This window comes from Lucilia cuprina, chromosome 4 (assembly GCF_022045245.1).
Source record: "Lucilia cuprina isolate Lc7/37 chromosome 4, ASM2204524v1, whole genome shotgun sequence".
Lineage (NCBI taxonomy): Eukaryota > Metazoa > Arthropoda > Insecta > Diptera > Calliphoridae > Lucilia > Lucilia cuprina.
The window spans coordinates 27897568-27924780 of NC_060952.1; the positions used below are offsets into that span (position 1 = coordinate 27897568).

The window sequence follows — 27213 nt, forward strand, 5'->3', positions numbered from 1 at the left end:
CATAGATCATATTTTATAATTCAAATTATTTAATATTTTCAAAGATTTTTTTGCTTTTGCTTCACGACCGCGAATTTTTCTCAACCGCACATATTGACGTTGCCAGATAATCTCCTAATCTAATTTTATTCCTCAGGTACAAGGTAAAGATCCATCCGTTGAAATCACACAAGACATTGTCGAAGAATCCGAAGATGAACGTTTCGAAGATATGTCAGATACAGCACCACCAATCGAATTGCCTCCATGTGAATTGGCCCGCCTTGAAGACATATCGGAAGTTATACAAAATTGTTTAACCACACCGTTGCGCAAAGAAAAACTTTCGATGGCATTAGAATCCGAAAATTACATTAAGAAATTACTTAATCTTTTCCATGTATGCGAGGATCTCGACAATACCGAGGGCTTACATCATCTCTTCGAAATATTCAAAAACATATTTCTATTAAATAAAAATGCACTATTCGAAATAATGTTTGCTGAAGATACAATTTTCGATGTGGTGGGCTGTCTGGAGTATGATCCCAGTGTAACGCAACCGAAAAAACATCGTCAGTATTTAAAACAATGGGCTAAATTTCGCGAAGCAGTTCCGATCAAAAATCAAGATCTACTAGCGAAAATTCATCAAACATTTCGTGTGCAGTATATACAGGATATAATATTGCCCACGCCATCGGTATTCGTAGAGGATAATATGTTAAATACTTTATCTAGTTTTATATTCTTTAATAAAGTCGAAATTGTCACTCTCATCCAGGAGGATGAACGTTTTCTGGTTGATATGTTTACCTTACTAACCGATCCAAATACCAGCGATGCCAAGCGTCGTGATATTGTTCTATTTCTAAAGGAGTTTTGTAATTATGCGCAAAATCTACAGCCGCAGGGTAAAGATTCCTTCTACAAGACCCTAACGTGTCTGGGTATTTTGCAAGCTTTGGAAATAACATTGGTGATGAATGATCAGAAAACGAAGGCGGCCTCAATTGATATACTAACGGCCATTGTTGAATTTTCGCCTTTAGTCGTACGCAATTATACACTGCAGCAAGTTAATCGTACTGAAGGAGTAAGTTGCATCATTTTTTAATACTATTTTTAGAAGTATTCATTTTATTTTACAAATTTTAGGATCGTATGCTGTTAAATATTGCCATTGAACAAATGTTAAATGATTCCGAACCAGAATTAGGTGTTGCTGTGCAATTGATGGGCATTATTAAGATACTGTTAGAACCCGAAAATATGTTAACAGAAAAGGGTGATTTCTTAAATTTCTTCTATAAACACAGTATACAAACCTTGATAGGTAAGTTATCTTTGTTATTTATTATATTTATTAAAGTACTTATAATAATTTCTGTTACATTACAGCACCTTTGTTGCTCAACACCATCGATGATCGTCCACAAAATGAAGATTATCAAACAGCACAATTATTGGGAATTGTCTTAGATATTTTATCATTTTGTGTTGAACATCATACTTATCATATTAAGAATTTTATAATACAAAAAGATCTCCTCAAGAGAATTCTAGTACTCATGAAGAGTTCTCATACGTTCCTTGTTTTAGGCGCTTTAAGACTTTTAAGAAAAATTGTTGCCCTCAAAGATGAGTTTTATAATCGGTAAGTATTCAATTGAATTTTATATAATATGATACAGTAAAATAATATTTCTTTCGCTTTATATAGACACATTGTTAAAGGTAATCTATTTGCTCCTGTTGTGGATGCCTTTATACGCAATAATGGCCGTTATAATCTACTCGAATCAGCTATATTGGAATTATTTGAATTTGTTAAACTGGAAGATATAAAAACGTTGTGTGTTTATTTTGTTGAAACATTTAGCAAAATATTTGATGAAATCGAATATGTGCAAACGTTTAAATATTTAAAAAATCGTTACGATCAATATCAAGAGCGAATAAAAGATCGTGACAAGATGGGTTTAGATACGTAAGTTTTTTTGCATTCACACTGTTTCAAAATTGGTTTTATTACAAACTTTTTATTTTAATATTCAATTTAGAAAATCGATTTCGAAAATTAAAAAAAAAATTCAAATATAAATTACAAAATTTTAAAAGCTTGAAAAATTATTTTAATACGTTATACTGAACCTGTTTTTGTTTTCCTTTTTAGTAGCATTCCAATTATACGCGGTAATCGTTTTCGGCGCGATCAAAGGCAAATGGAGGAGGAAGAAGAAATGTGGTTTAACGAAGAAGAGGATTTAGAAGAACTTGAAACTTATAATAGCGTCATGAAGTGTGAGTAATTGAAAGAAATTATATGTATATATTTTTAGCAATAGTTTTAATACAAATTTCATGCGAGATATAACAAGACAAAATTTTTAAAATGAAAAATTTTATTAATAAATGATTAAAGAATTGTAAAATTTGAAAGTTATGATTTCTTGGTTTCAAAGTGAGTTCCCCGAATATAAGATAAAATTAAAAAAAAAACTTTCCAACTTATCAGAAGCTAAAAAACTGTATCTTCGTAACTGTAACTTTATTTAATGATTATTTGTAAAGAAAACTATGATATTTTTTAGCATTTGTTAATACAACATGATAAAAAGGATAATATTTGTGGGATAATATTATGAAAGTTATATAAATTAGTAAAATTAAAAATCGATAAGGTTTCTTATCCTATTGACCAATTTTCAATTGCAGCCGTTACCGAAAAGAATGGTTCTCAAACATCTCAATTACAACAAAAATCACCGCCACAAAATGCACAACAGCAGCTGCAACAACACGGTACAAGTAGTATGTTGGGCAACACATCTGGTACCAGTAATCTAAACACAACAACAACGTCATCCGCGAGTCTTTCACCCACAGGTGGCGGTGGTGGAAGCGATTCCACAGGCGGCCTACAAACACCCTCCACCAGTAGCAGTAGTAGTAATTGCAATAGTAATGAACAAACGTCCGCCGCTCATTTGGGTGCTGCTGCCGCTGCAGCAGCTGCAAATTTAGCACTGCACCAGCATCAACAGCAACAACATCCATTGCACAATTATCAACAACAGCAGCAATTGAATCTGAATAGCACTTTGGTAGCGGCTGCAGCAGCAGCGGCAGCAGCCGGTGTGGCCTCAACCTCTACGGCTGCTCACTTGGAAGCACAACAACAGCAGCAGCAAAGTGATATTGTTGAATTGCAACAACAATTGGCAGCTGTCGAGCAACAGCAAGAGTTGGCGTTAAGTGGTGGTGTTGTAGCATCAACATCGAATGTGAATGCGACGCAAACAACGGCAGGTCCTTCGACAAGTGCTTTGACAGAATCAGCAGTTGCTGCAGCGGCTACGCAGCTTCTATCATCGATGGCATCAAGCGAGGCTGTGGCAGCGGTAGCAGCTGCTGCCGTTGCGGCCGTAGCAGCAAGTGTTTCGGGTGTAACAGCAAATACAGCAGCGGTTGCAGCTGCCGAAGCAGCTAAACTTAATAGTAATGAGAATAATAAAACAAATACTAATACAACTACTGCAACAGTAGATGAAAATAAAGAGGCAGAGCCATCATCCACAGCACAAACTGGGGAGAATATATTAAAGAAGGTGAGAAAGTTTGTAATTTTTTAACACTTATAAAGTTAATTTAAAAACTAAATTTTCAATTCTACTTTATCCTTTATAGCTTGTTGATTATGGTAGTGATTCGGGTGATGAATATGAGTTGGAAGATGAAGATGACGAAGAGTCTCCACATCAAAAGAAACCACGTTTGGCATAGCAACTTTACCACCACCAACAGCAACACCCTCCAAATCAAACACAATATCACCTACAACATTCTACTCACCAACAACAACACCAACATCATCATCATCAGCCCCATCAGCATTCGCATCACCATCACCACCACCATCATTTGCAGCATCAACATCATCACCATCAATTCCAACATCAGCAAACGGTCGCCACAAATGCTGCTGTAGCAGCAGCAGCGGCCGCTGCAGCTGAAACAATTATTAAAACATTCGCAACCATGTCGTCGTCCACAGCGGCGGTAGCGGTAACAGCTTCTTCTACGGCGTCTATGTCGTCGTCAGCTTTGTTGTCATCACCACCAACATCGTCATCATCATCATTATTATCACCCTCATCGTCTTTAAACTCGGCTGCCGTTGTTATGACGTCTTCATCCATTTACAATAATAATAATAAAAATACAACTACTAATCCCAAGAACAAACATTTTTAACTTTTTAAATATAAAACAAAACAAAAAATATATTATATATAATGAAAAGAAAAAAACTTGATTTAAAGAAAAAAATACCATATTATATAGTTAAAAAGGAATCACTTTTTTTTAGCCACAGGCTACATTTATAACAAAAAAAAAAACAAAAAAACATCATAAAAAGAAGAAAATAAAACATTAATTACAACAATTATAGTTATGTAAAATTTCAGTATAACAAAGATAAAGAAAAAAACAAACAAAATTAAATTTAATAAAAAAACATAAAATTACAAACAAAAATCTCTTATAAAATGATGACAACTCAATAAAGAAAACAAAAGGGAAAACTTATCAAAACAAACATCTAAAAGTAATGCAACACATTTTACTTTATTTAAAGCAAGAACACAACAACAAATATATACAAAGTTTTCAACACATAAGGTAAACAAAATTTACTTAGCAATCAATTAAATTTTTCAAAATTGAAACGAGCAAACAAAAGAAAAAAAAGAAACAGGTAATTTTATTACTATTTATTTAAATTAATTTATTAATTCAATTTACATTTTTATTTGGACAAAAATGGATTTCTTTAAGGAATTTATTTTACTCATTGATCTCTTAAATGTAATGGAAATGTCAAGCGAAGAAAGTATTAGGTTTTTTTCTAGCAGTTTTTAAATCAAAAATTTGCCACAAACTTTTGGAAAGAAAGGAACAAACTATTGCATAAGTAGATACATCTATTTATTGGCTCTCAAAGTATTCTCAAGAAATATGAAAACGAAAACATGTTGGTGTATTATACAAAAAAAATATTATTTTTGCTGTTTAAAAAATAAAACAAAAGTTGAAAGTAATTCTTTAAAAAAAGATTTACTTATTAAAGAACATTGCAGTTGAAGAATTACTAAAGCTAATTGTAAAAATTTTAAATGATTTGTAATTTATAAAAGGATTTTAATAATGGTGAGTTGTTTTTTTTACATAAAATAAATTTATTCTGCATTCTTTAAATTAAAAATAATTCTTAAAATTAATAAATTTGTAGTGTTTTTAATAACTATGATAGAAGATATGTTTACAGATAAAAGTGTTTATTGAAATCTATTGGATTTTCCTATTACACCCGAGATATTGAATATGAATTTAGATCATGAGGTATGGTGCCTTTCAGTCAAGCTCTTGTTATCTCCAAACACTGAATATTTACTAGAAACAATTGTATTCACAAATTAATCGCACTGTAAAGAATATCTTCACGACCTAGAGGTTATTTATTGGCTCCTATTCTGCATTTCAATCGAAATTTTCTCCGTTTGGGAACTTTGGCATTTTGCATTTCGATTCGACTCTCCGTCACAAAAACAACAAACAACTTTCAAAAACGTAGGTAAGATCGTAACGCAGAATACACACTTTCGTAAAACATTGAAGCGGAACTGCTTCTTTTTCTTACGATTTAATTTTTTGTTGGAATACCTTTTTTTCGATCGTTTTTTCACATTTTTTTTTGGAAATTTTGTTTAAAATTCTTCAAGAAAATGTATCAATTTAATAAAGAGTTTTAATGATATATCTCAAAAAAAATATTTTAAATTGAAATTTTTAATTTTGCTTTGAAAGGAGTTTTTATTTTTACTTTGTTCAATAACCTTTTTGACTTGAAAATAATTCCCCTGCTGTGAATTTTTATACCCTATACAACTTTAGTGGGAAGGGTATATTGAGTTTGGGCTGATGTATTAACGCATTGAAACATTGGTTCTCTATACCCACCTTAAAGTATACCAATACCGACACAGAATAATTTTCTGAATCGTTTAAGCTATGTTCGTCCGTTTGTCTGTCCGTCCGTCCATGTAAAACTTGCAATCCAACTACAGGTCGCAACTTTTAAGATCATTTGATGAAACTTGACACAATTTGATGAAACTTCAGTTCAAGGACGAAGCCTATTGAAAATGTTTAAAATCGGTTCATTATTTTACATGGCCCCCATACAACCGTACCCCCAAAATAGGGCCTTTGAGAACATGATTAGAGCAACTTAGTTTTGTGCAGGCGCGGATCCATGGGGAATTTCTCCCTTAAAACACTAGAATTGAATCCGCTTCTGGTTTTGTGCAAGTCTAAATGTAACTTCATTTGACCCTAGCCTCCATACAAAGTCCCCTTAAGAAAATGATTTAAAAATCAATAAACAGAAGTAGAAATTTGGGCAAGAAAAAAACTTAAACTTAACTTAAGATATATTATTAAAAATAGTCCACATTTTTACATACTATACACTAGGCCAAGCCCGACTTTTTACTTGTTTTGATGTTATTTTTTTAAATAGCCTAAACAAAATCACTTATTATTAATCATGAAAGCAAATGTCGATGAGATGACTGATCGGATGTAGTCAATATTTTACATCTGCTGATCTGGTATAGCTGTTGTTTGATGCTTCTTTAAATTATTTAAAACAGGATTATAATGGGCGGAATTTTTTGTAAATTTATGATTGCTATTTATAACTTTAGAACTTGAGCTGTTACATCATTGAAAAGACTAAATTTTATAAACATTTGTGCAATTCACAATCGATGTCGTATCCGTTGTATGTCATAAAATAATAACAGAATACGACATTTTTACGATACGACCATACAACAACAATTGTGAATTGGACAATTATTGGAAGTAATGATCTATAACGTCCAAGTTCTGAATGTAATGGAATTTGTTTCGCAGGACCAAATGTGATAATTATAGTTTTTCTTCAAATGTTGGTGGTTTCGTTTTCAATTACGAACAAAATAAAAAATCTTCTTTTCACATAAAAATAGGTGAATGCTAAATGAATCAACTTCTTGATTGTGACAAAAAAACATTTTTAAAATATACAGTTACCAAATATAAAACTGAGTGAAAAAATGAATATCATGTTTCGTGTGAATTATTGATTTTATGTTAAGAAAGCCGTAACATACTAAAATGAGAGTAAGGGGTCCGAATGTCGATAACTTACGAAACAATGTACATATTAATATATAACTCTATACGAATTTTTTCCTTTCGAATAGAGTTACATATTATTTCAGTTGTAATTGATTTTATATAAACGTGAAATTTGGATAAGAGTGTTTGCTATTACCAAACCTATCACAGACTTCCATTACCAACGAACAAATAAAACTATATTTTATAGATCTTATTCTTAACAATTTTTCAGTGGTTTATAAGACAAGTTTTCATACAAAATGTGTTCTATAAACATTCGGTCTTATTCATAACAATTTATGAGTGGTTTAAAAGACAAGCTTTTATACAAAATGTGTTCTATAAACCTTCGGTAAATTGTTATCAATAGACATTATAAGTAGTAAACCTTGTTGGATTCAAACATTTGTACAAGACTACAATGAATAAATGTGGTTGCATGATTTCATTTTTTTTAATTTGTTTGTTTTTCTAAATATTTTATATTTTATATTGATTGCGACATATACATAAATTCCTTTAAAAAATCCATTTTTTTAAATTATTTCAAACATTTATTTTTTTTTAAATTTAAACTAAAATAAAATAATTGTTGTATTATAGGTCATAATATAAACTCTAACCTTGAAGGTAAATAAAAAATAAAGAAAATAAAAAAAAACACATTTTTTTACTGAACATACAAAATAATTAAATAAATAAATTAAAAAATCAGCCAATAATAACTAAAACAAAAAAAGTCAACACAAAGTAATATAAATTAATATATATCATCATATTTGTCATGTTAAGAAAATAAATTATAAATAAATATAAATATATTCAAAATAATAATAATAAAAAAAACTATCTTTAATGAGAAAAGGAAAATTTATAAAATAAAAGTTTTCCCAGCAAAAAAAAATCAAGTTTTTTTGTTTTGTATAAGTTATTATAATTATAAATATTATGAAAAAGTTTTTATTTGTTTAGTTTATAAAAAAAACATACACATGCATACTTATAGTATATATTTAAAACATAATATTTCTTAAACAAACTAAATACTTTGTGCAAAAGGTTTCCTTGTTTCATTTTAAATATTTTCTACATTTTTAATCCACACAAATAAACATTTAATTTAATGAAAAAAAAACAAAAACAAAATACTATTTAGTAAGTGTATTTTTTTTTTAATTTATAAATAATAATTTCCTTACAAAAAATAACAACAACAATAGTTTGTAAACCTTTTAAAAGAAAGGAATTAAATTATCATTAAAAAACAAAAACAACAATATTTAGTTTTATTATTTTATTTTTTAATTAATAATTATTTGAACTTATTTTGTGGATATATAATATCCTTGCAAAATTTTTTTAAATATTAACCTATTTATTGGGTTTCAGAATAATTTAAAATTTATTTCAAAATAATAAAAGTACAAAATACATACTTAAATATTTTCAAAACTTTAAACTATTACATATTTCATGGTTTAATCTGTGACCCACAACTGTTTCTATTATTGGAGGTATTTTTACTTTTTCTTAACCAAAAATCAAAAAAATCACCTATAAAAGCTTAAATCACAAAAATATTTTTAAAATTAAAGTTTGTTCATGTCAACAAAAGTATTTGTTAAACATTTGTTGTGTCTTTTTCTTTCCTTTCTTTTCTTTTCTTTTTTCAATAAAAGGCTTTATAGTAATTGTAATAATTGAATTAATTAACACAAAACAATAATCATAAAATAATAAATGATTTGTCTTGTTTTTTTTTTAAGTTGTGTATTTAGGATTTTAATGTCTTCATAATAAAATAACATTTATATATGAGTAATTATTAATCTAAAACAAAAACAACCAACTCTAAATTATAAAACACAAATTATATAAAAAGAAAGGAAAAAATGAAAAGAAACAAAAATCATTAAAAAAAAATAGTTTTAAATAGTTTTTAAACGAAAATAAAATGGTGTTTTATTTAAACGAAAGGAATATAAAGGAAACTCATTTGTTTAAACTCCATGATGAAGTATATTTTCAATTAACAAAACTCTTGTGTTTCACAAAATTGACCCTAGATGTTTTAGAATCTAAATTATAACCATTTTATGTATATTCGGTATTTCCAGTTACAAAAACTTTATAATCAAATATGTTTTTCTTTCAATGGCTTTGAATCAGTACGAATCTGTGAATTCTCATCTCTGATATATCGTAATAATGTTTAAATACTCACCCCTATTCTGCACTTTACGCATTCACTTAAGCAACGATCGAAAAAAGCTATTTCAACAAAAAACTGAATCGTAAGAAAAAGAAGAAGCAATTCTATTTCGTTTCAATGCTTTACGAACATGTGTATTCTGTGTTACGATCGTACCTACGTTTTTGTAAGTTCTTGTTTATGTGGCGAATAGTCGAATCGAAATGCAGAATACCAATGTAGCTAAATAGAGAAAATTTCGATTCAAATTGAAATGCAGAATAGGGGCTATTAAGAAAAATTTAATTCAATCGCGATGGCGTACTATATCGCAGATCAGTTTTTGTTGTTAATAAGTTGTTCTTGTTGTAACAGTTTGACTATGGCCGATAGTTCTTTCCTGGGGAAAATTTTCCAATTGGTACTGCTATCGCTGTGTTGACAATCTTTCATCGAGTAAGACTTGAATCACGTAAAATTTTAATCACTCGTATACCCACCATCAAAAAGAGCTGGTTAAAGAAGTGGATATAACCGTATAAGTCAATCTGTTAAAAGCATGATCTGGGCCAAAGGGAAAAAGCTTGCTATTGCAAACCACTCTGACACCAATTTGATATGATCATAGGATAGTAATGGGGATGTATTACCGCATGCGTGATCAAATAGGGTTTTTCTTCGTAACATTTCGTAATTGTATGACATTTTAAAAGTTATGACTGTTAAAGCTGGTGATGGCCCACTTGTATGGGGGCTATATGAAAACGTGGACCGAGATTGCCCATTTTCAATAAGAAACAAACCTTACCTATAGTGAATACTTGTATAACTTTCAACCATCTAACTCTTTCCGTTCGAAATCTATCGTGCTTTTAACCGACAGACAGACGGACGGATAAAGATATCTAGATCGTCTTAGAATTTAATAAGTACCCAGAATATATGTATACTTTTGTGGGTCTTTGATCAATATTTCGATGTGTTGCAAAAGAAATGACATAATTAATTAAAAAAGTTTAAACTTTTATTTTGAATCTCATCTATTGGTTTTTTTCCGATTACCGACCGGTGATTTCGCGCTTTTTAAGGTTATGATATAGCGAAAAATATGATGTAATAGAGAAATTTTGAGATCACATTCGGACTCAGAACATGCAGAAACATATAGATAGATAACGCCAAAATCGCAAGTTAAATATAAATTTGTTGAAACTTCAATTAGTATAAAGTTTTAGCTGATACATAATATAGGGTTTGTACTCAGAACATAATGACCAACTACATAGTCATCAAATTTAGCAATTAACTGAAACTTTATTACGACCCCTATACTCATGCCTTAGTAAGTATATGTATATGTATTCACAAGTTACAACTATAATAACCCACCACTTTTACCAAATATAAATCAAAGCAGTTGTCATGGCAACTATAAAAGGTCAAAACTAAAAAGTTTTCCTAAGAACGAAAACTTCAGAAAACCTTTAAAGGAACTACGCAGCACAAGTTTTTTTTAAGAAGCAAAGACTATTTTATAAAAAAACAAAAATGTCTACCGATGATTCTTGGGTATTTGATTCTTTGGTATGTTTTTTACATGGACCTGTATGGAATGCACCATTGCAAACATTTATTGAAGAGAAATCATTGAGTAAGTATTATACATTTTTAATTATTTTTTTATTTACGAACTATTGTTGTTTTTTATGCAGTATTTGATCCCAATTTACAATTGGATGAAAATAATTCGGATATTAAACAAATTCATGAAGATTACAAAAATTTGGTGGACTATATGTTGGGGACATTTATGGAGGAAATGCAAATAACACCAGAACAATTTGAAATGGCTTGCATGGAGGGTAAGCAACAGCACAAGGATAATCCTTTTCAATTTCATCAGGGTTTATTCCAACAGGTAGATAAAAATGTACAATTGGTAGTTTTTTTTTAATAATTATTTTATTTTTTGTTTAACTTTTTAAAGATTTGGGCTGCTAATGATATAAAAATTTTCATACGTATGATGACTCAACGTAATGTTGAATTACAACTACAGGCCTTAGATTTAATTGAGAAAAATCAATTGGCTTTGCTACAGGAACACGATAGTTTTGATAGTCCTACTGATAGTCTACATTCACAGAGGTGAGGTTTTTAGTGAACTACATTTACATTAACAAAAATAATTTAGGAACAAATTATTTAAAAAATTAAATTTAGAGGTTAATGTTTCACAAAATTCAATATTTTGATTTTGTTATTGATTTATAAGAATTTTTAATATTATTAAATTTCTTTTACCAGCGATAAATTGACAGATGTTGAGGACTTTATTGCCAAGTCGGTGGAAAAAGAAACAGAAACTCCAGAGGCTGCTGTAACACCGGATCAAGAAGATAATGAACAGGAAGTTACCGACAAATTTGAACGATTAAATTTATTTTTTGAAAAAAATCAAAAGGTTTGTGAAACAAATTTCGAAGACATGTTCTTCTGAATGTTATAAATTTTATTTATCAGATTAATCCTGACGAGATGTTAACCCGTCAGGAATACTTACGACAACAACGCGATAAAATAATCGAAATCAAAAAGAAGACCCGAGCTAAACAACTGCAAGAAACTGTAGCCAAAACCCTTACAGCAGCTACGTCAACAGCAATAAATGCTCGTCCAACATCTGCTCAAGTGGCACAGAAACTATTGGAAAATGTATCGAATGTAACGAAACCCATGGCCGGCTTAGAGAAAGTAGATGACACTGAAACTAATACAGCTTTGCAATTGAGAAAAACCCTTGCAAAACGTTTAAAAGCCGAAGTAGTAGAAAACAATTAAAGATCATGACTTTTAACAATTTAGTTTGCAACTAACAGTTATATAAAATATTTATTTTTAAAGTGCTTTTCAAATACAGTTACATATAATAAATACTATTTAATTTGACAATTATATGAATGCATTAAATTATAAAAAAACAGTAACTCTCCGATAACAAATGACTAGTTGCTAAATAAAAAATATATAAAAATTCTTAAAGTTTTTCTTTTTGGCAAATTTGAATATTAAAATATAAATATAAAAGCGTTTTAAATAATCTACTAGTTTTTTGATATTTTTTTTTATAAATTTTAACATTTCTTTTTCATTTTGTGCTTTATAGGTGTAGTAGCGTGTAGTGTGTGTATTTGAAGTGAAATTTTTTAAACTGGTATACGATCTCTTAAATAAGTCATTATGGCATCTGTTCCTTTTTGTAATGTCTGATGACGCGGCAATTTAAACGGATTTCCAATAATTTCCAAAGTTCTGTAAAAACAAAAATGCAAAACATTTTGTATAAAATATAAAGTTAATTAAAAACTTGTGCTGCTATTTACGTTATATTTTTCAAATTTCCTAAAATGGGTGGTACTTGTTCAATATTATTGTTGCGCAAATCTAATGTTGCCAGACGTTTTAAGGCTCCTAAACCACTGCTGCTGGCATCTATAACTTTAATGCGGTTATCGCAGGCCAATAGAATTTCAAGACCCTGTAGTTCATAGACACAATTAGGCAACATTTCGAATCTAAAAAATAAGAATTTGTTTGACATTTAAATTGTGAATACATACTGAAAGCTGTAATACACAGTTGTCAGATCTTACAACGCTGGCAGTAAATGTATAGAAATGTTTAACAATCGTGTAAACTTACAATTTTTGTTTTCAAAAGTTGCAAGACAAAAAATTTTAAGGTTTGTTATGCTATGTTATGGTTGTTCGATCTTACAACGTTGTCAGTAAAATGTGTAGAAAATGTCTAATAACAGTATAAACTTACAAATTTTGTCTTTCAATATTGTCAGTAATGCTTTTTCTGACAACGTTACAAAAGAAAAATTGTAAGTTCAAATGATTTTTAGACAATTTCTGGAAATTTTACGAACAACGTTGTAAGATCTGACAACCGTTTATCACTTCTTTTAGATATTTTTTGACAACATTGTCTTAGTCTGACAACATTGCTTTATTTAACCACAACTTACTCTTCCAACTTAAATTGATTTTAAACTACTTACTTATTATTTGATATATTAAGCTCTCGCAATGTATTCAAAACGGAAAATTCCTCAGGTAGAGTTGTAAGATTGTTGCATGATAAATTTACTAAACTTAAACGTGCAAATTGCGAAATAAATGAAGGCACAGTAGAGATAACATTATTAGCAAAAACTAACTCCGAGCAACAAGTTTTCATCTGCAACAAACTAAAAGCATAAAAGTAACGAAACAAATAAATTTCAAATCCTTTTTTAAACACGAACATTTGAACAAACACTCACCCTTCTGGCAGAGTAGTAAAACGATTACGAGAAAAGTCTACAATATTAACATTTTCTTCACAAGCTGTGGCGAAAAGTTCATCAGGAGCTTCGGTTAGATTTTGCATTGTTACAGTTAAACAATGAGTCTTGCGTAGTTTGTATCTAAAGCATTCATTTAATCATTTAGTTAATACCAAATTTCTTTTATCTAATAGCTACATACCTATCTGGAAATATGGAATTTTCTTCACCCAAGCAAGGTGGTCTTCTGGGACTATTTAAACCATCACTACCCATAGTGTTAGCTTCAGCATTTGCAGCAGCAGCTGCTGCTTCCAAACCACCAGCACGATCTTTTAAAGTTTTCAATATTCTAACCGTACCACACTGTAGTATATCGCGGCGTATAGACTTAATGGGATTTCCCTCCACCTGTAGACTCACTAGATGTGCCAAAGATGATAGTGAATAGGGTAAATTACTTATAGAATTATTTGAAATATCCAAACGTATAAGACTTTGCAAAAGGGCAATTTCATCGGGTAATTGTGTAATTTTATTGTCACGTAAATCGAATATTTTCAAATGTGGCAACTTTGAGCATAAATTCTTGGGTATTTTCTAAAAAAAATAGAAAATCATTTAAAAATTAAAGTATTTTTTTCCTTTAAGTTAATTCCTTTCAAACAAACCTCTATGAAATTATTGGAAACATGTAACTCTTGTAGATCACAACCATCAAAGTCAGGCAACTCTTTGATGTCATTGTGTTGTACATACAAACACTGTAGTTTACGTAAACTACCCATGTCTTCGGGTAAAGCAATCAGATCATTGTGCATTAAATCCAATTTTTGTAAAGCTTGAAAATTTGTTTTAATATTTAAAGATTTTTTTTAGTTTAAATTATCGTTAAAATTTATTATTTTTTATGATTTTTTTCAAACTTACAACGCATATTGACTAAGTCGTTGGGCAATTCTTTAATATGATTATAGGCTAGTAAAAGCGTTGTTAGACGCACCAAAAAACCAATACCACCAGGTAATTCAGTTAATTCATTATTTGATACATCCTTTTTTTGTTTAGGTTTTTGTGTTTAATAATTTTTGAAAATAGAATAATTATAATATATATAAGATTATAAGATAATGGGTTAGGTAATGTATATGAGATAGATAAATGTTATAGTTAATAATATTAGATTATAGTTATACATATGTAATAGAAAGGGATTCATACATAATAACATCATTATGGCGTAACCATTTCAAATGCGAATAATATACGACACAAGCATGGTGACACTATCATAAAAATATCAAATTAATTTTGATATTATCAGTGAAACTTATTGTTTGATGAATACTTGTTTAGAAACAATTTAATATGGTTTAATTTTCAGTTAAAAGTTTTTAACACTCATCCTTCTGATAATATGAGCATCAAGAATCACACCTATTCATCATGTTTAAATACTTTGAAAAACGTTTCCGGGAACTGTAAATTGTCTACCTATTTCAGTTCTAAAGATATCGAGAAGATGTAGATAATAATCATCTCGATATCTGGCTGTTTTTGAAACAATCTAGGATATCAATGATGTCGAAGTACTTTGCGTAAACACGTGTCGCGTTGGATTATTTCACGGCGGTCCTTTTCAACCACTGGGTTAGTTTTTTCTACGTCTCACCACCGCCTCTATGTGTATCTAACATGTGCCGGACCATGTTTAAGCAATTTGTTCAAGTACTTGAGTTATCCAATCTCTGACCATTGCTGACCCGTTACCTAACTTCCGAGATACAAGTACATTACTTCCCTTTACAACCGCACAGATGGGATGGTCTCTGTTGAGTCGGCAACAGTACATAGAGACATTACTCGGTAAATACGAATACATCAAATAAGCCGAAGACTTTTTTCTTAATCACAGACATCACAATGTTGTATATCTGGTATGAATAGAGTTTTCCTTGAACATAACTGGATAAGAAAGAAAAATTCAAAGGTATCACTTGTGTTCTTATATTTTTCATACTAATCCAGCATACAATCAAAAAGAACAACATCCGATACACTCACTCTAGGTATACATGCGGGTGATATCCCGAGATCCGAGATGAAAGTACCCCGAGATCCGAGATGCAAGTACATCACATCCGTCCACAACCATACAGATGGGATGGCCTCTGTTGCGTCGGCATTATTGGTAAACACGAATGCATCCGAGGAATTTCTTCATACTCACAGAGAACACAATGTGGTAAATCTGGTATGAACAGAATTTTCCTTGAATATGTGTAAGATACCTTTCATCCATCATTATTCAACCCAACACACAATCAAAATGAACAAAATTCGACACACTGACTTTAGGTATACGGGCGAATGAGATCCATATTCATCTTCCCGTATCATTTACAAAAAATACCAACTCATTTCCAATGTTTAATCCCACGGTCACTCCTCTGCACGGTATATGTTGACAGTGCTTCAGTCCTTTAACCAACAATTTCTCTTTGGATTTAAACTACAGCCACAACGGGGATGCCGAAAGAACCTCAACCAATTAACCAGCAAGAACAAAGTCCTGCTGACAACTAGCCACTTGTAGTACCAGATTCTCTGGTTCGACCCAATTCCAAACCATTCCAAGGAAGACCAAGGGCACATTAGATCAATACTTGTTTTTATAACCAGCAGACTAGAGGCATCTCTTTTCCCCGAGATTGCAATTACACCAAGATTGAGTCTTTCATCATGATAACAAGCGATTTTCAAAATCCTCTGTCATATAAAACACATATCTTTTGGCTTTAAAGTTAGGATTATTTTTTCCAATAATTAACTTTATATTTAAAAAAAAAATTGTGTTAAAATATTGAATACGTAAAGGATTAACTCAAAAACTGTCAAGAATAGGAACAATGTTTAAATTACGATCATGATACGATTTATATAATTATTAAAAGCCCAAATATACTCTCTATTTAAATAAATATTATTAAGTTGTATGATCATGAAAATATTCCAAAAGTATTTTATATAATATGTCCTAAAGCCAAATAATAAAATATTTTATAGAGAAAAGTAAACTTACCAACACTTCCAGCATATGAAAATCGCTAATATCGGGATGTAGTTCTGAAAATTTATTATACGATAAATTCAAATAACGCAAATCGGGTAAAGTAAAAAATTCAGCTGGTAATTCTTTAAGATTATTACGACTTAAATTCAAACGTAAAAGTTTTTCAAGTTTGCCAATTTCTTTGGGTAGAGAAGTTAAGCCATTATCGTAAAGCTGTAAAGTTAAATAAAATTAATATTTTGAACTGAAATAAGAAATTAGTAATTGTATAAAATTACTTACCGTTAATGTAGTTAAAGAGCATAAATTAGCAATTTTTGGTGATAATTGAGTTAATTGATTAGAGCTTAAGTCTAAATTATTTAAAGGTACTTTATTCCACCAGGCATCCTCTTCATTGGCCACCAAGGATTCCAATGTAACCTCTTTATCATCATCGCCACTATTTATGGTATAAACTTTATCAGGTACTACAAAACAAAAAAAAACAATAATTATTTAACAAATAAGATTGTTGTTAAATCTTAATAAATACTATTTTTTGATGGCTCTAGAGAAGGCAATTCAATTTCATCTTTGCTATCCGTTTCACTATCAATTTCACTAGCAGACATTTGAAATTCACGTATGTGATAATAACGTCTCCTGGGATAAGGACCACACATACAAAACGATGTGAGTACCTTGGTTTTATTCTTTGTGGCAGCAATTTTGAAGGATATTTATTTTTTTTAAATAAATTATTTACTTTTTGTTTATGCTAATATAATGTTTGTTTTGTTTCGAAAGTTACACAGAAACTGTGTTAATTTTGTGTAAAATCTTGTATTTTAATTATAAATTATTTTAGTTTTATTGTTAATAATTCATGATTTTGTTAAACCAGGCATGAAATTTAATTTTTCTTTATATGGCTTTATTGGACGTCATTATTATTTGCTTTTTGTAATATTGTTGCTTATGGTTTCCAGTTTTAGAATGTGACTTTGTATTAAGTTTAGGTTCACTGTCAAGTCGGTACATTAACATGCATATTTATGATTGTTTGTATGTTTGTTAGTACATTTTAAGTTAACGACAGTTAGGTGCATTTGATTTTCTTGGCAATCACGACTGTCACACTTATGCCAATTAGCAAATAAACAAATCGTTTTATTGCAGCAGTTCGATGGAATAGATTAATTTGATTATATTATTTACAATAAATTGAAATGTATATCAGCAAATCTGGATTGATAGTAAAATTCAATATAACTAATAATCTCATGTTAACTTGTATTTAAAATATATTCAATTTATGATAAAATAATACTTTTCATACTAAATACCCAGCAAAAACATAGTTATGAACTACTTATCCCCTTATTCAAAAACAAAGTTTTTTATAAACAGTTTATAAATTATATTTTGTATGGAAATTTTGTTTTATAAACTTTTTATATAATAAAAATGTTGTTTGTGAATAAGGGGATTAGGAAGAGTCTAGTAATGACTTAAAAATAAGAGTAGAAATACAAACCTGCGGATGCGGTTGCGTTTTCTGGTTCCAAGAGAAAATGTAAATTAAATGGAGTTCAGCTGCGGATTTTGCAGCCATTTTATTGTTTTTGTATTTCATAGTTAATTGATTCACCACATGGTTTTTGTTTAAAATTCGTAAATAAATTAAAATAAAAAAATGGTGCGAATTTCTTCAACGATTGAAGTTGTCAAAACTTTTTCATACCAATATAATTTCAAATTTGACTATATCGTTTTAATCCACTCCAGAGTCAAACAATTTCTACTCCAGAGTGTAGATTATTTTCACTCTAGACTTATCATAAAAATGTTAATGCTAACATGACAAATGTTAATTAAAAAAATTAAATTAAATTAAAATAAAACAAAAAATTTGTCAAAAAATATATATTTTTTAATAAATAATAAATTTTGCAGGAAAGGGGTTTGGTTGAACCGAAAGGACTTGGTAAATACTGAAGACAGGGTAGGTTGAACACTGTTTACGAGAGACATGTTTCAAAGTCCATGTTCGTCATTGTTTACGCAACTATTTATGAAGGAGTATTCGTTTGTTAGCTGGAGGAATTGGCAGATTGTAAACATAGGTTTTAGTTCAAAACTGGGTGTTATTTAAAAAAACTTAAGGGGGAGTGAGAAGACATCAAAAGTTGAAGAACTCAAATGATACTAAGGAAAATAGGTTACAAATTTTAAAAATTTAAAATTTGTAAGTTTTTTCAACGGGTTGATCCGTCAGTAATCTGTAATCGGCATGGGAAGTTGGAAAACGTTTATTTAAACCAATTTGAGGGAAATTATTATTTGCTTCGGAAAGTATAGATTTTCGCCACAAATAAGTAGGAAATGCACATTTCTACTGCCAGGATGGAAGTATTGTACTTGGATCCAAATATTGTTTAAGAACCTTCTAGAAACACATTTTTTTCTTCAAAAAGTAAATTTTACTGAAAATTTATTATTTTTAATATTTTGTTTATTTTTATTGTTTTGATAAATGTATATTATTTAACAAACTATATATAAGTTTTTCCACTCTGTATTTTGAACACTTAACATTTTTTGCTAGAGTTCTCATAAATTTTGTTTTTGATTGTAGTTTTTTTCCTAGAAAAAATAATTGAAACACATATTTAAAAAAACGTATAGTAGACCTAGAACATATCCTTGCAGGCTATTTTTTTAAAAACAAAGCTATTTTGACGATCGTACTAACAAACTCCCTACTTGTAGGCGAGTGCTTTAAGTACTTGCCTCCAATTGTCAAGTAAATTTTAGCATTTTAACCCCTTACTTTTGAATGTAAGTTTGTGCTGGGTAGTTTATACATATCTTTAAACGAAACATTGATAAATGTCATTTTCATTTAAAATGCGATTCTTCAAATAATTAAAATGAATCTATAAAGAAGTAGCTTAATTCTACAGTATGTATATGGCTTTAAGTATTCGCATTTATTAATAAAATTAAATAAATATAAAACATTCAAATGGTTTAATTTAATACAAAACAAACTTGTTTCTTATTTATAAGTTTTTTAATTTTCAAACTATTTTTTTTTTTATTTTTCTACTTGATTTTATTATTCTTCTTTGACTACGCTTTAAATTTGTCAAATTTCTAATAAAAAATTAATATAGTTATTCATAATATACATATTTTAGAAATCTTGTACGCAAAAAGGGTAAAAAAGAACTTAAATATAAAAATCTCAGTTAAGACTTTTAATGGATTATGATGTATTATTCGAATAAATACGGACTTATTAGTTTGTCATAAAATAAAGGTGAAATTTAGTTTAAAAATTTTAGTAAATGTTAAATAAACATTTAAAACAATAATAAATAAAACAAAACAAATCAGAAAATTACAATTAACTTAAAATATTAAGTTTTTGTTTTTCCAAAATCATTGTTTTAGGGCGGGTTTTACTGATAGAGATAATCTTCATTCTTTGGTTAAACCAGGTTTAATAGATGAAGCATGGAGCCGAATAAGGGCGTATAAACTATTTGGGAAATTTTACAGAAGACGATAAAAACATCATAAAACTTTAAAATCGGCATTTTTTCCTACTTTTTTCACATATATGCATAAATATAACTCACATCTATCCCTGTGCTAAAACTCAGTAAAAAATTCGAGTCACAACTTGCCAAAATTAATACTTGAAATTTTGCTAAAATGGAATAAGGGCATATATCCATATACTTTAGTTGAAAGTATATATAAATAAATGAAGCCTGGAGCAGTTAAATTTTTCTATATATTTAAAAAATTGTTTGCTATAAGCGGTTTTCAGATTTTTTTGGTATATTAATCAATTATAGTAATATGCATATAAAAATAGTATAATAACAATAGCATAGTAAAAATTGTACTTAGAAAAATTTTTCTTAGAAAAATCTTTAAATCGCACCTTATTGCGTTATTGTCAAAATCAGCGAACCACATTAGTATCTTAGTTCATTATCAAATTGGATAGGACCTCTTAACTAAAATAATCCTAAAAAAACAAGAGATATATAATTTTTTAAAATATAACTATAGTTATGGATATACGCCCTTCTTCTTGTCCACACTTTCGTACTTAAATAATTCATTCAATAATAATCTTTTTTGCAATATAATTAAAAAATTAATAAATTTGAAATGTTTTCCAACCATTCTGCAAATTTGGTGCAATTAGAATTAAAATTTATACGATTTTTTACAGAAAAATACATTAAATTGCTAATATTTTTTACCCAAAAAAATAAATAGTATTTAAAAATCGTGCTTTTAAAACTATCTATATTAGCGAAAAATTTATATTTTTCAATTTATTTTTTATGAATAGATGTAAAAAGGTTAGTTTAATATAATTATGCGAAAAAACGCGATTTTGAAAAGGTGGTCTTTACGCCCTTATTCGCATCCATGCTTCAGATGTTTCGAGTTTTTCAGTTATCAGTAAAGTTACTTATTATCTTAGTTTAACTGAGTGTAATTGGCCAATTGAACTCAAGTTATAAGTGAGAAAACATAATTAACAAAAACAATAAAACAATATTCTAACAGCAAGTTAAGCCTAGTTTAACTGATTAGTAAGAAACCCGCCCTTATTGTTTTTAATAATTGTGATTTCTCACTTATGACTTAAGTTTAATTGACCAATATAACACTCAGTTAAACTGAGATAATAAGGGCGAGTTTTTCTGATAAAGATAATCTACATTCTTTGTTTAAACCTAGTTTAAAATATGTTTTGTGTTTTTCAGTAAACAGTAACGATACTTATTATCTTAGTTTAACTGAGTGTAATTGGCCAATTAAACTCAAGTTATTAGTGAGAAAACACAATTAACAAAAATAATAAAACAATGATTTCGGAAGAACAAAAACTTAATATTTTAAGTAAATTGCAATTTTCTGATTTGTTTTGTTTCATTTATTATTTTTTTTAAATGTTTATTTAACATTTCTCCAAAAATGTTCCATTTTACAAAAGTATTGTTTGCAAAAAACAGCTGTTCATTGTTTATGTTTTTGAGTGAAAAGTTGGCAATACTAACAATGTTAACTGAGCTTAAATCTAAAACTGAAAAACACATTCATCGGTTAAAGTCCGCCTAAATTTGTTCCGAGTTTAATCTAACAGCAAGTTAAGCCTAGTTTAACTGAGGAGTAAGAAACCCGCCCTAAGTAACTTTACTTTTTACTGAAAAACACAAAACATGTATTAAATTAGGTTTAAAAAAAGAATGTAGATTTTTAGATCTTTATCTAAAAAACCCGCCCTAAAATGTAATTACATACTATTAACTTTTACAAATCAAATATTTCCTTACAAATGAAAACCCAGTTAAAAATATAAAAGAGATTACAAATAAAATATTTGAAGTACATTAAGTTTTTGTGAAAAACCAGTAAAATTTTCATAAGAGTGTCATTAAGAGAATGTGTTTTATATTTGAAATCCAAATATCAGATTTTAACTGCTTCTTAAACTAAGATTAGATGTAGTTCAGAGTTGCCAAAAATGAACAACTTCCCTACAATGACACGCTAATGTAAAATTCATAGGTTCTTCACCCGAATTTGAAAATACTACATCTATTCCACACTTATTTTGTTGGGAACATTAAAATTTTTTTAAAAATAATGAAATTTATATAATGACATATTGATGTAAAATTCATTGGTTTTTCACCAGGATTATTAGTTGTGATGAAAATACTAATTCTTTTTCCTTTTTTTGCTACTTAGTATTATCTAGTTTAAAAATTTGTTGGCTTGTGTAGTTCGAAAACTCTTTAAAGTACCAAACATATAATTACTAATTTGTAGCTTCTTTATGAAGGGAAAACACTTAAAAGTGAACAAAGAAACAACAAAGTAGGTATTAGTGTTCCACATAAGTAAAATATACATATGGAATTGTTTTCATTTTACACAAATATGTCTATTTTTAGAAAGAAACATAAACAAGCTGCAATTATTGCTACTATGTAGAAAGTAAAAACAAATCTATATTTTCAAAAAATTGAAAATAAAAAAAAAAAAAACGCAGTAGCAAGTGTTTGCTAATGATAGAATTAGAAACTTGTTACAAGGTGTCTAATCAAATAGACAATCACGTTTTTAATATTAGTGTTTTGTCCATTATGGTCAATAACAATAACAAATTAATGTTAAAAAGGTCATTCATTTAAATGTAATTAATATCAATGAGAAAGGCTATAAGGATAATTATTGTAAACTTACCAGTGGCCAATCCCCTGCCAGATAAATTAAGATTACCAGTTTTGCGTGCCAATTGTAGTAGTTTATCTGACAATTCATTGTTGTCTTCGGATTTTTCACGTTTATGAAAGACAGGATTTAGATTTCTTAAAGTTGGTCGCTGTGAATGACGAGCCGGGGGCCGCATTACACGTGCTGTTGTAGTGGGAGGATTTTTTTTATTATTTTCCTCTTGAGCTCTCGCTGACGGCGAAATACGGGAATTGCGTTGCATTTTGTTGTTTAAAAAATGTGTAACCTTTTGGTATTAGTAATTTTTCTTTACAGTTTATTATGACCTCCAGCTGCCTTAGAGCGGTGTGTAAATGAAAGCAAGTATTTATTTATTGATTTCTGAAGATTCCGTATGTATTATAAAAATATTCTTCTGCAGTTTTTTTATTATTTCTTATATGATATTTTCAGTATAGGTACATATATTGTGGTGTTCTCCAATTACCGTTGCTTTCGTCACTTCCGATGATGTTATTTTATATATTAGAATGTTATACTTTTGTTTTTTTTTAATAAAATACACTGTGAAAGTGTCTGCAATTGTTGTTGAGAAATGAAATTATTTAACATTAATTAACACTTAAATTAAGTAATAAATTCCATATCAAATAAAAAATTGATATACTATACAATCTTCAACGGTGTCTATATGTAGAGTACATGTGTGTGTGTAAGTTTGTTCATCAGTTGCACTACTTACCTCCCTCATTTAACACAATTTAATAAATAAAAAAATTTAATAAAGCACACTATCCAGCAAATAATACAATTGTTTAATTTTTAAATTGCTTAACAATTTTTTTATTTAGTTTGTTGTTATAAAATGTAAATCGTGTTTCTTTTTGTTGTTATTCAGCGTTTTCGTTGTTTTATTTACAATTTTTACAATTATTTGTTTTTATCGCAATTTTATTGGTTTTTTGTCGGTGTTTTTTTTATTATTTTCTTGTTGTGTATTCCTTCGTTTTATTTTGACATTTAGTGCTTTACTAAAGTGAAATGAAAATATTTAGTGTAATTTTTTAACAATTCATTAGTTTAGTGAGAGTATAAGGCAAAGAGTTAGAGAGAGAGAGAGAGTAAGAAGGAAAGTGTAAAGATATAGAGAATGTTAACAGCTGACTTTAAAATACAACTCTAAAATGGGTGGTTGACAGTGCTAAAATATTCTACATAAAATAACCGTTAAGTTTGAATATATTAAAACTAAATGTTATCAGAAAAGAGTCAAATATGTTATAATTTAAAATTCTATAATTAATATTAAAATATAAACGGACTAATATTTTGTATGTATATTCTGAGAGAAAATAGCTATGTCCGCCCGTTAGTTTATTGCAAACATGAAAGGTCTTTACGGTAAGAGCTAGACCTCTAAAGGCCTAAAAAATTTTTTACAATTATTATTGCTTGATAAGGTTAGTTTTAGAAAGTTCTATAGTTCAGACTATATCTTCAACTAAAGTCCATACTATAGACTCTTCTTTAGTCCAGACTATAAAGTGTACTATAGTCCAGACTATAGAGTCTACTATATTCTTGACTAAACTATATATTGTAACTAAGTCTAGACCATAACATACTTCGTAGTTTCAATATCTGGACTATAGACTGTTCCATTATCCAGACTATATACAGTTCTATAGCCCAGACAATATACTATACCAGGTTTAGACTTTAATATAGGGTTCTATAGTTGAAACGAAAAGTCGACTTTTCGACTTTTTGCATTTTATGAAAAGTCGACTTTTCTACTTTTTCCGACTTTTTTCGACTTTTTCCGACCAGAGTTAAAAATTTATAAAGTTGCCAGAAGCGAAAATTTATAACGTTGCCATTTAACATTATATTATTATTATTTTTTCGACTTTTTCCGACTTTTCGACTTTTTTCGACTTTTCGACTTTTTTCGACTTTTCGACTTTTTTCGACTCTTTCCGACTTTTTTCGACTTTTCGACTTTTATTTACAAAGTCGACTTTTCGACTTTTTTCATAGACGATAGTCGAGTTATCGATTTTTTTGGAACAAAATAGTCGACTTCGACTTTTCGACTTTTTTCGACAAAAAGTCGATTGTTCGATTATTCGAAAGTCGATTTATAGAACCCTACTTTAATATAGTCCACACTATAGTCAGCATTATAGTCCACACTATAGACAGCACTATAAACTGCACTATGGTCCACACTTTAAACTGCACAATAGACCAGATTATAAACTGTACTATAGGCTAGATTATAGGCTGTACTATTGGCTAGATTATAGGCTGTACTATAGTCTAGACCGTGCAATATTTTTGACTATTTATTGTATTATAGTCTATAATAGGCTGTTCCATAGTCCAGACTATACACTGCACTATGGTGTAGATTATAGACGGCAATATTTTCCAAACTATAAACTGTGCTATGGTATACATTACAGGCCTAGATTACATATTGCTCGATAATCGTATAGTTCGAACTGCAGTATGATATGGACTATAGACCAATTGTCCAGACTTTAGACCGTTGTTTATTCTTTTTGAACTATAGATAGTTCTATAGCCCAGACTATTGACAGTTTTATACTCCAGACTATATATTGTTTTATAACTTAGTCTATAGGTCTAGACTATAGAATGTTTTATAGTAGAGGCTATAGAATTTTTTGTAGCACATGATATATAATGTTCTATATTCTAGGCTATAAAATTTCTTTTCAGAAGTTCACCCTGATGTTCATATATAGTTCCTCTTGTGTGTGTCCAAACGACAAACAAGCGCACATGACTAAATGAAGACTAACTGCAGGTGCAACTGAATAAAGTTGTTTTTGAATTGTTGTCAAAAATGTGTCCATTATTTAATTGAAATATTATTTTTATTAAGATTTTAACTTTTAATTCGAAAAAAGTGCCCAATTTCAAAACATTTAACTTAAAGTATCAGCTGACGCAAACCTTAATGGTGTTTAAACTTTTACTCTTAATTTTTCTTAACATTTCTATTGTCCTCAAATTTCTTTGTACAAAACTTACAAATATAAAGTACAGCCATGAACACGTGTTTTTTCTAATAAAACGGAATATATAAATTCTAACTCAAATTGTAGACAAATTTTAATTGGACCACTAAAGATTGATTTATTTACAAGATCAAGTTGATTTAAATATTTGTGACAACGTGAATTTAAATACATATCAGTCAAATGATACAGACTATAGATCATCGTCAATTGATTGATGATAAATCTTAAAGGCGTGTATTACAGTGCAAAGTAAACAAAAAAACTGCGACATTATTTGCTCTTGGTATACATGTTAGTAATGCTTAGTAAATAAAGTGATCATGAACTTTTTGTGGAATTGTTATAATTGAAAAATTAAAAGAAATTTGGACAATTCCATGTTTACGTACACTTTTACATGTACATCCAGAATGACGAAGATCTGTCTATATGTTTAATTGGCCTTTCTAGGATGAGACTATACTGATGGGGCACTGTATTATGAGTGGACATGCTGAAAGATTTTATCTTCTGTATAATGACTACTGCAGAATATATGCCACAAAGAGAATGAAGAGGAAACTGTTAAACCATTTCTCAACACTGCTTTGACAAATATCAGGACTGAGTTTCTCGGTATTCCTGGCCATCTCTACTATTGACACATTTATAATAGAATCGTTTATGAGTGACTTAGGTTTAACTATGTGTCAAACACGCAGGATTCGTTATAGGATAACACAACGAGACCATCATATGGTCGGTCAATGACCGGCTGCCTCAACAACTTAACATTCACTTTAAGAACCTTATGGTAGTGTGAACTTTGAAACAGTCTATATTCTGGACTATAGAACAGTCTATAGTCTGGACTTTAGAACAGTCTATAGTCTGGACTATAGAACAGTCTATATTCTGGACCATAGAACAGTCTATATTCTGGACTATAGAACGAACAGTCTATAGTCTGGACTATAGAACAGTCTATAGTCCGGACTATAGAACAGTCTATAGTCTGGACTATAGAACAGTCTATAGTCTGGACTATAGAACAGTCTATAGTCTGGACTATAGAACAGTCTATAGTCTGGACTATAGAACAGTCTATAGTCTG

At 29.4% G+C, this 27213-nt stretch overlaps 3 protein-coding genes across 5 annotated transcripts in view; 2 read left to right on the forward strand and 1 right to left on the reverse strand.

Annotated features, from left to right (window-relative positions):
* The window catches only part of LOC111689951 (serine/threonine-protein phosphatase 4 regulatory subunit 3), a 24562-nt gene extending 17183 nt beyond the window's left edge, over positions 1-7379 (forward strand). Inside the window, exons 4-10 of one of the 2 annotated variants that reach the window (XM_023452421.2) lie at positions 137-1075; positions 1138-1315; positions 1381-1636; positions 1703-1969; positions 2159-2283; positions 2698-3590; positions 3670-7379. In XM_023452421.2, the coding sequence (XP_023308189.1) occupies positions 137-1075; positions 1138-1315; positions 1381-1636; positions 1703-1969; positions 2159-2283; positions 2698-3590; positions 3670-3765 (2754 nt within the window). In that variant the 3' untranslated portion in view covers positions 3766-7379. Of the gene's footprint in view, positions 1-136; positions 1076-1137; positions 1316-1380; positions 1637-1702; positions 1970-2155; positions 2284-2697; positions 3591-3669 lie in introns of both variants that reach the window. The other variant, XM_023452416.2, reaches the window with a different exon arrangement.
* Positions 7380-10572: 3193 nt separating this feature from the next.
* LOC111690092 (cilia- and flagella-associated protein 36) lies at positions 10573-12244 on the forward strand. The gene is made up of 5 exons (XM_023452558.2): positions 10573-11054; positions 11116-11321; positions 11391-11551; positions 11711-11867; positions 11927-12244. Exons 1-5 carry the CDS (start codon positions 10952-10954, stop codon positions 12242-12244), a joined length of 945 nt encoding a protein of 314 aa, XP_023308326.2. The 5' UTR covers positions 10573-10951.
* Positions 12245-12276: 32 nt separating this feature from the next.
* Positions 12277-23871, reverse strand: LOC111690082 (leucine-rich repeat-containing protein 40). Of its 2 annotated transcripts, XM_023452549.2 has the most exons (11): positions 23810-23871; positions 23077-23643; positions 17092-17279; positions 16819-17022; positions 14667-14790; positions 14408-14577; positions 13939-14336; positions 13734-13877; positions 13470-13658; positions 12787-12978; positions 12277-12715 (listed from the first exon to the last, which is right to left on the reverse strand). In XM_023452549.2, exons 2-11 carry the CDS (start codon positions 23327-23329, stop codon positions 12610-12612), a joined length of 1968 nt encoding a protein of 655 aa, XP_023308317.2. In that variant the 5' UTR covers positions 23330-23643; positions 23810-23871; the 3' UTR covers positions 12277-12609. The 2 variants fall into 2 exon arrangements, with proteins under 2 accessions (XP_023308317.2, XP_046805235.1); XM_046949279.1 differs by lacking the exons at positions 23077-23643; positions 23810-23871 and adding an exon at positions 17345-17593.
* Between the last annotated feature and the right edge of the window lie 3342 nt (positions 23872-27213).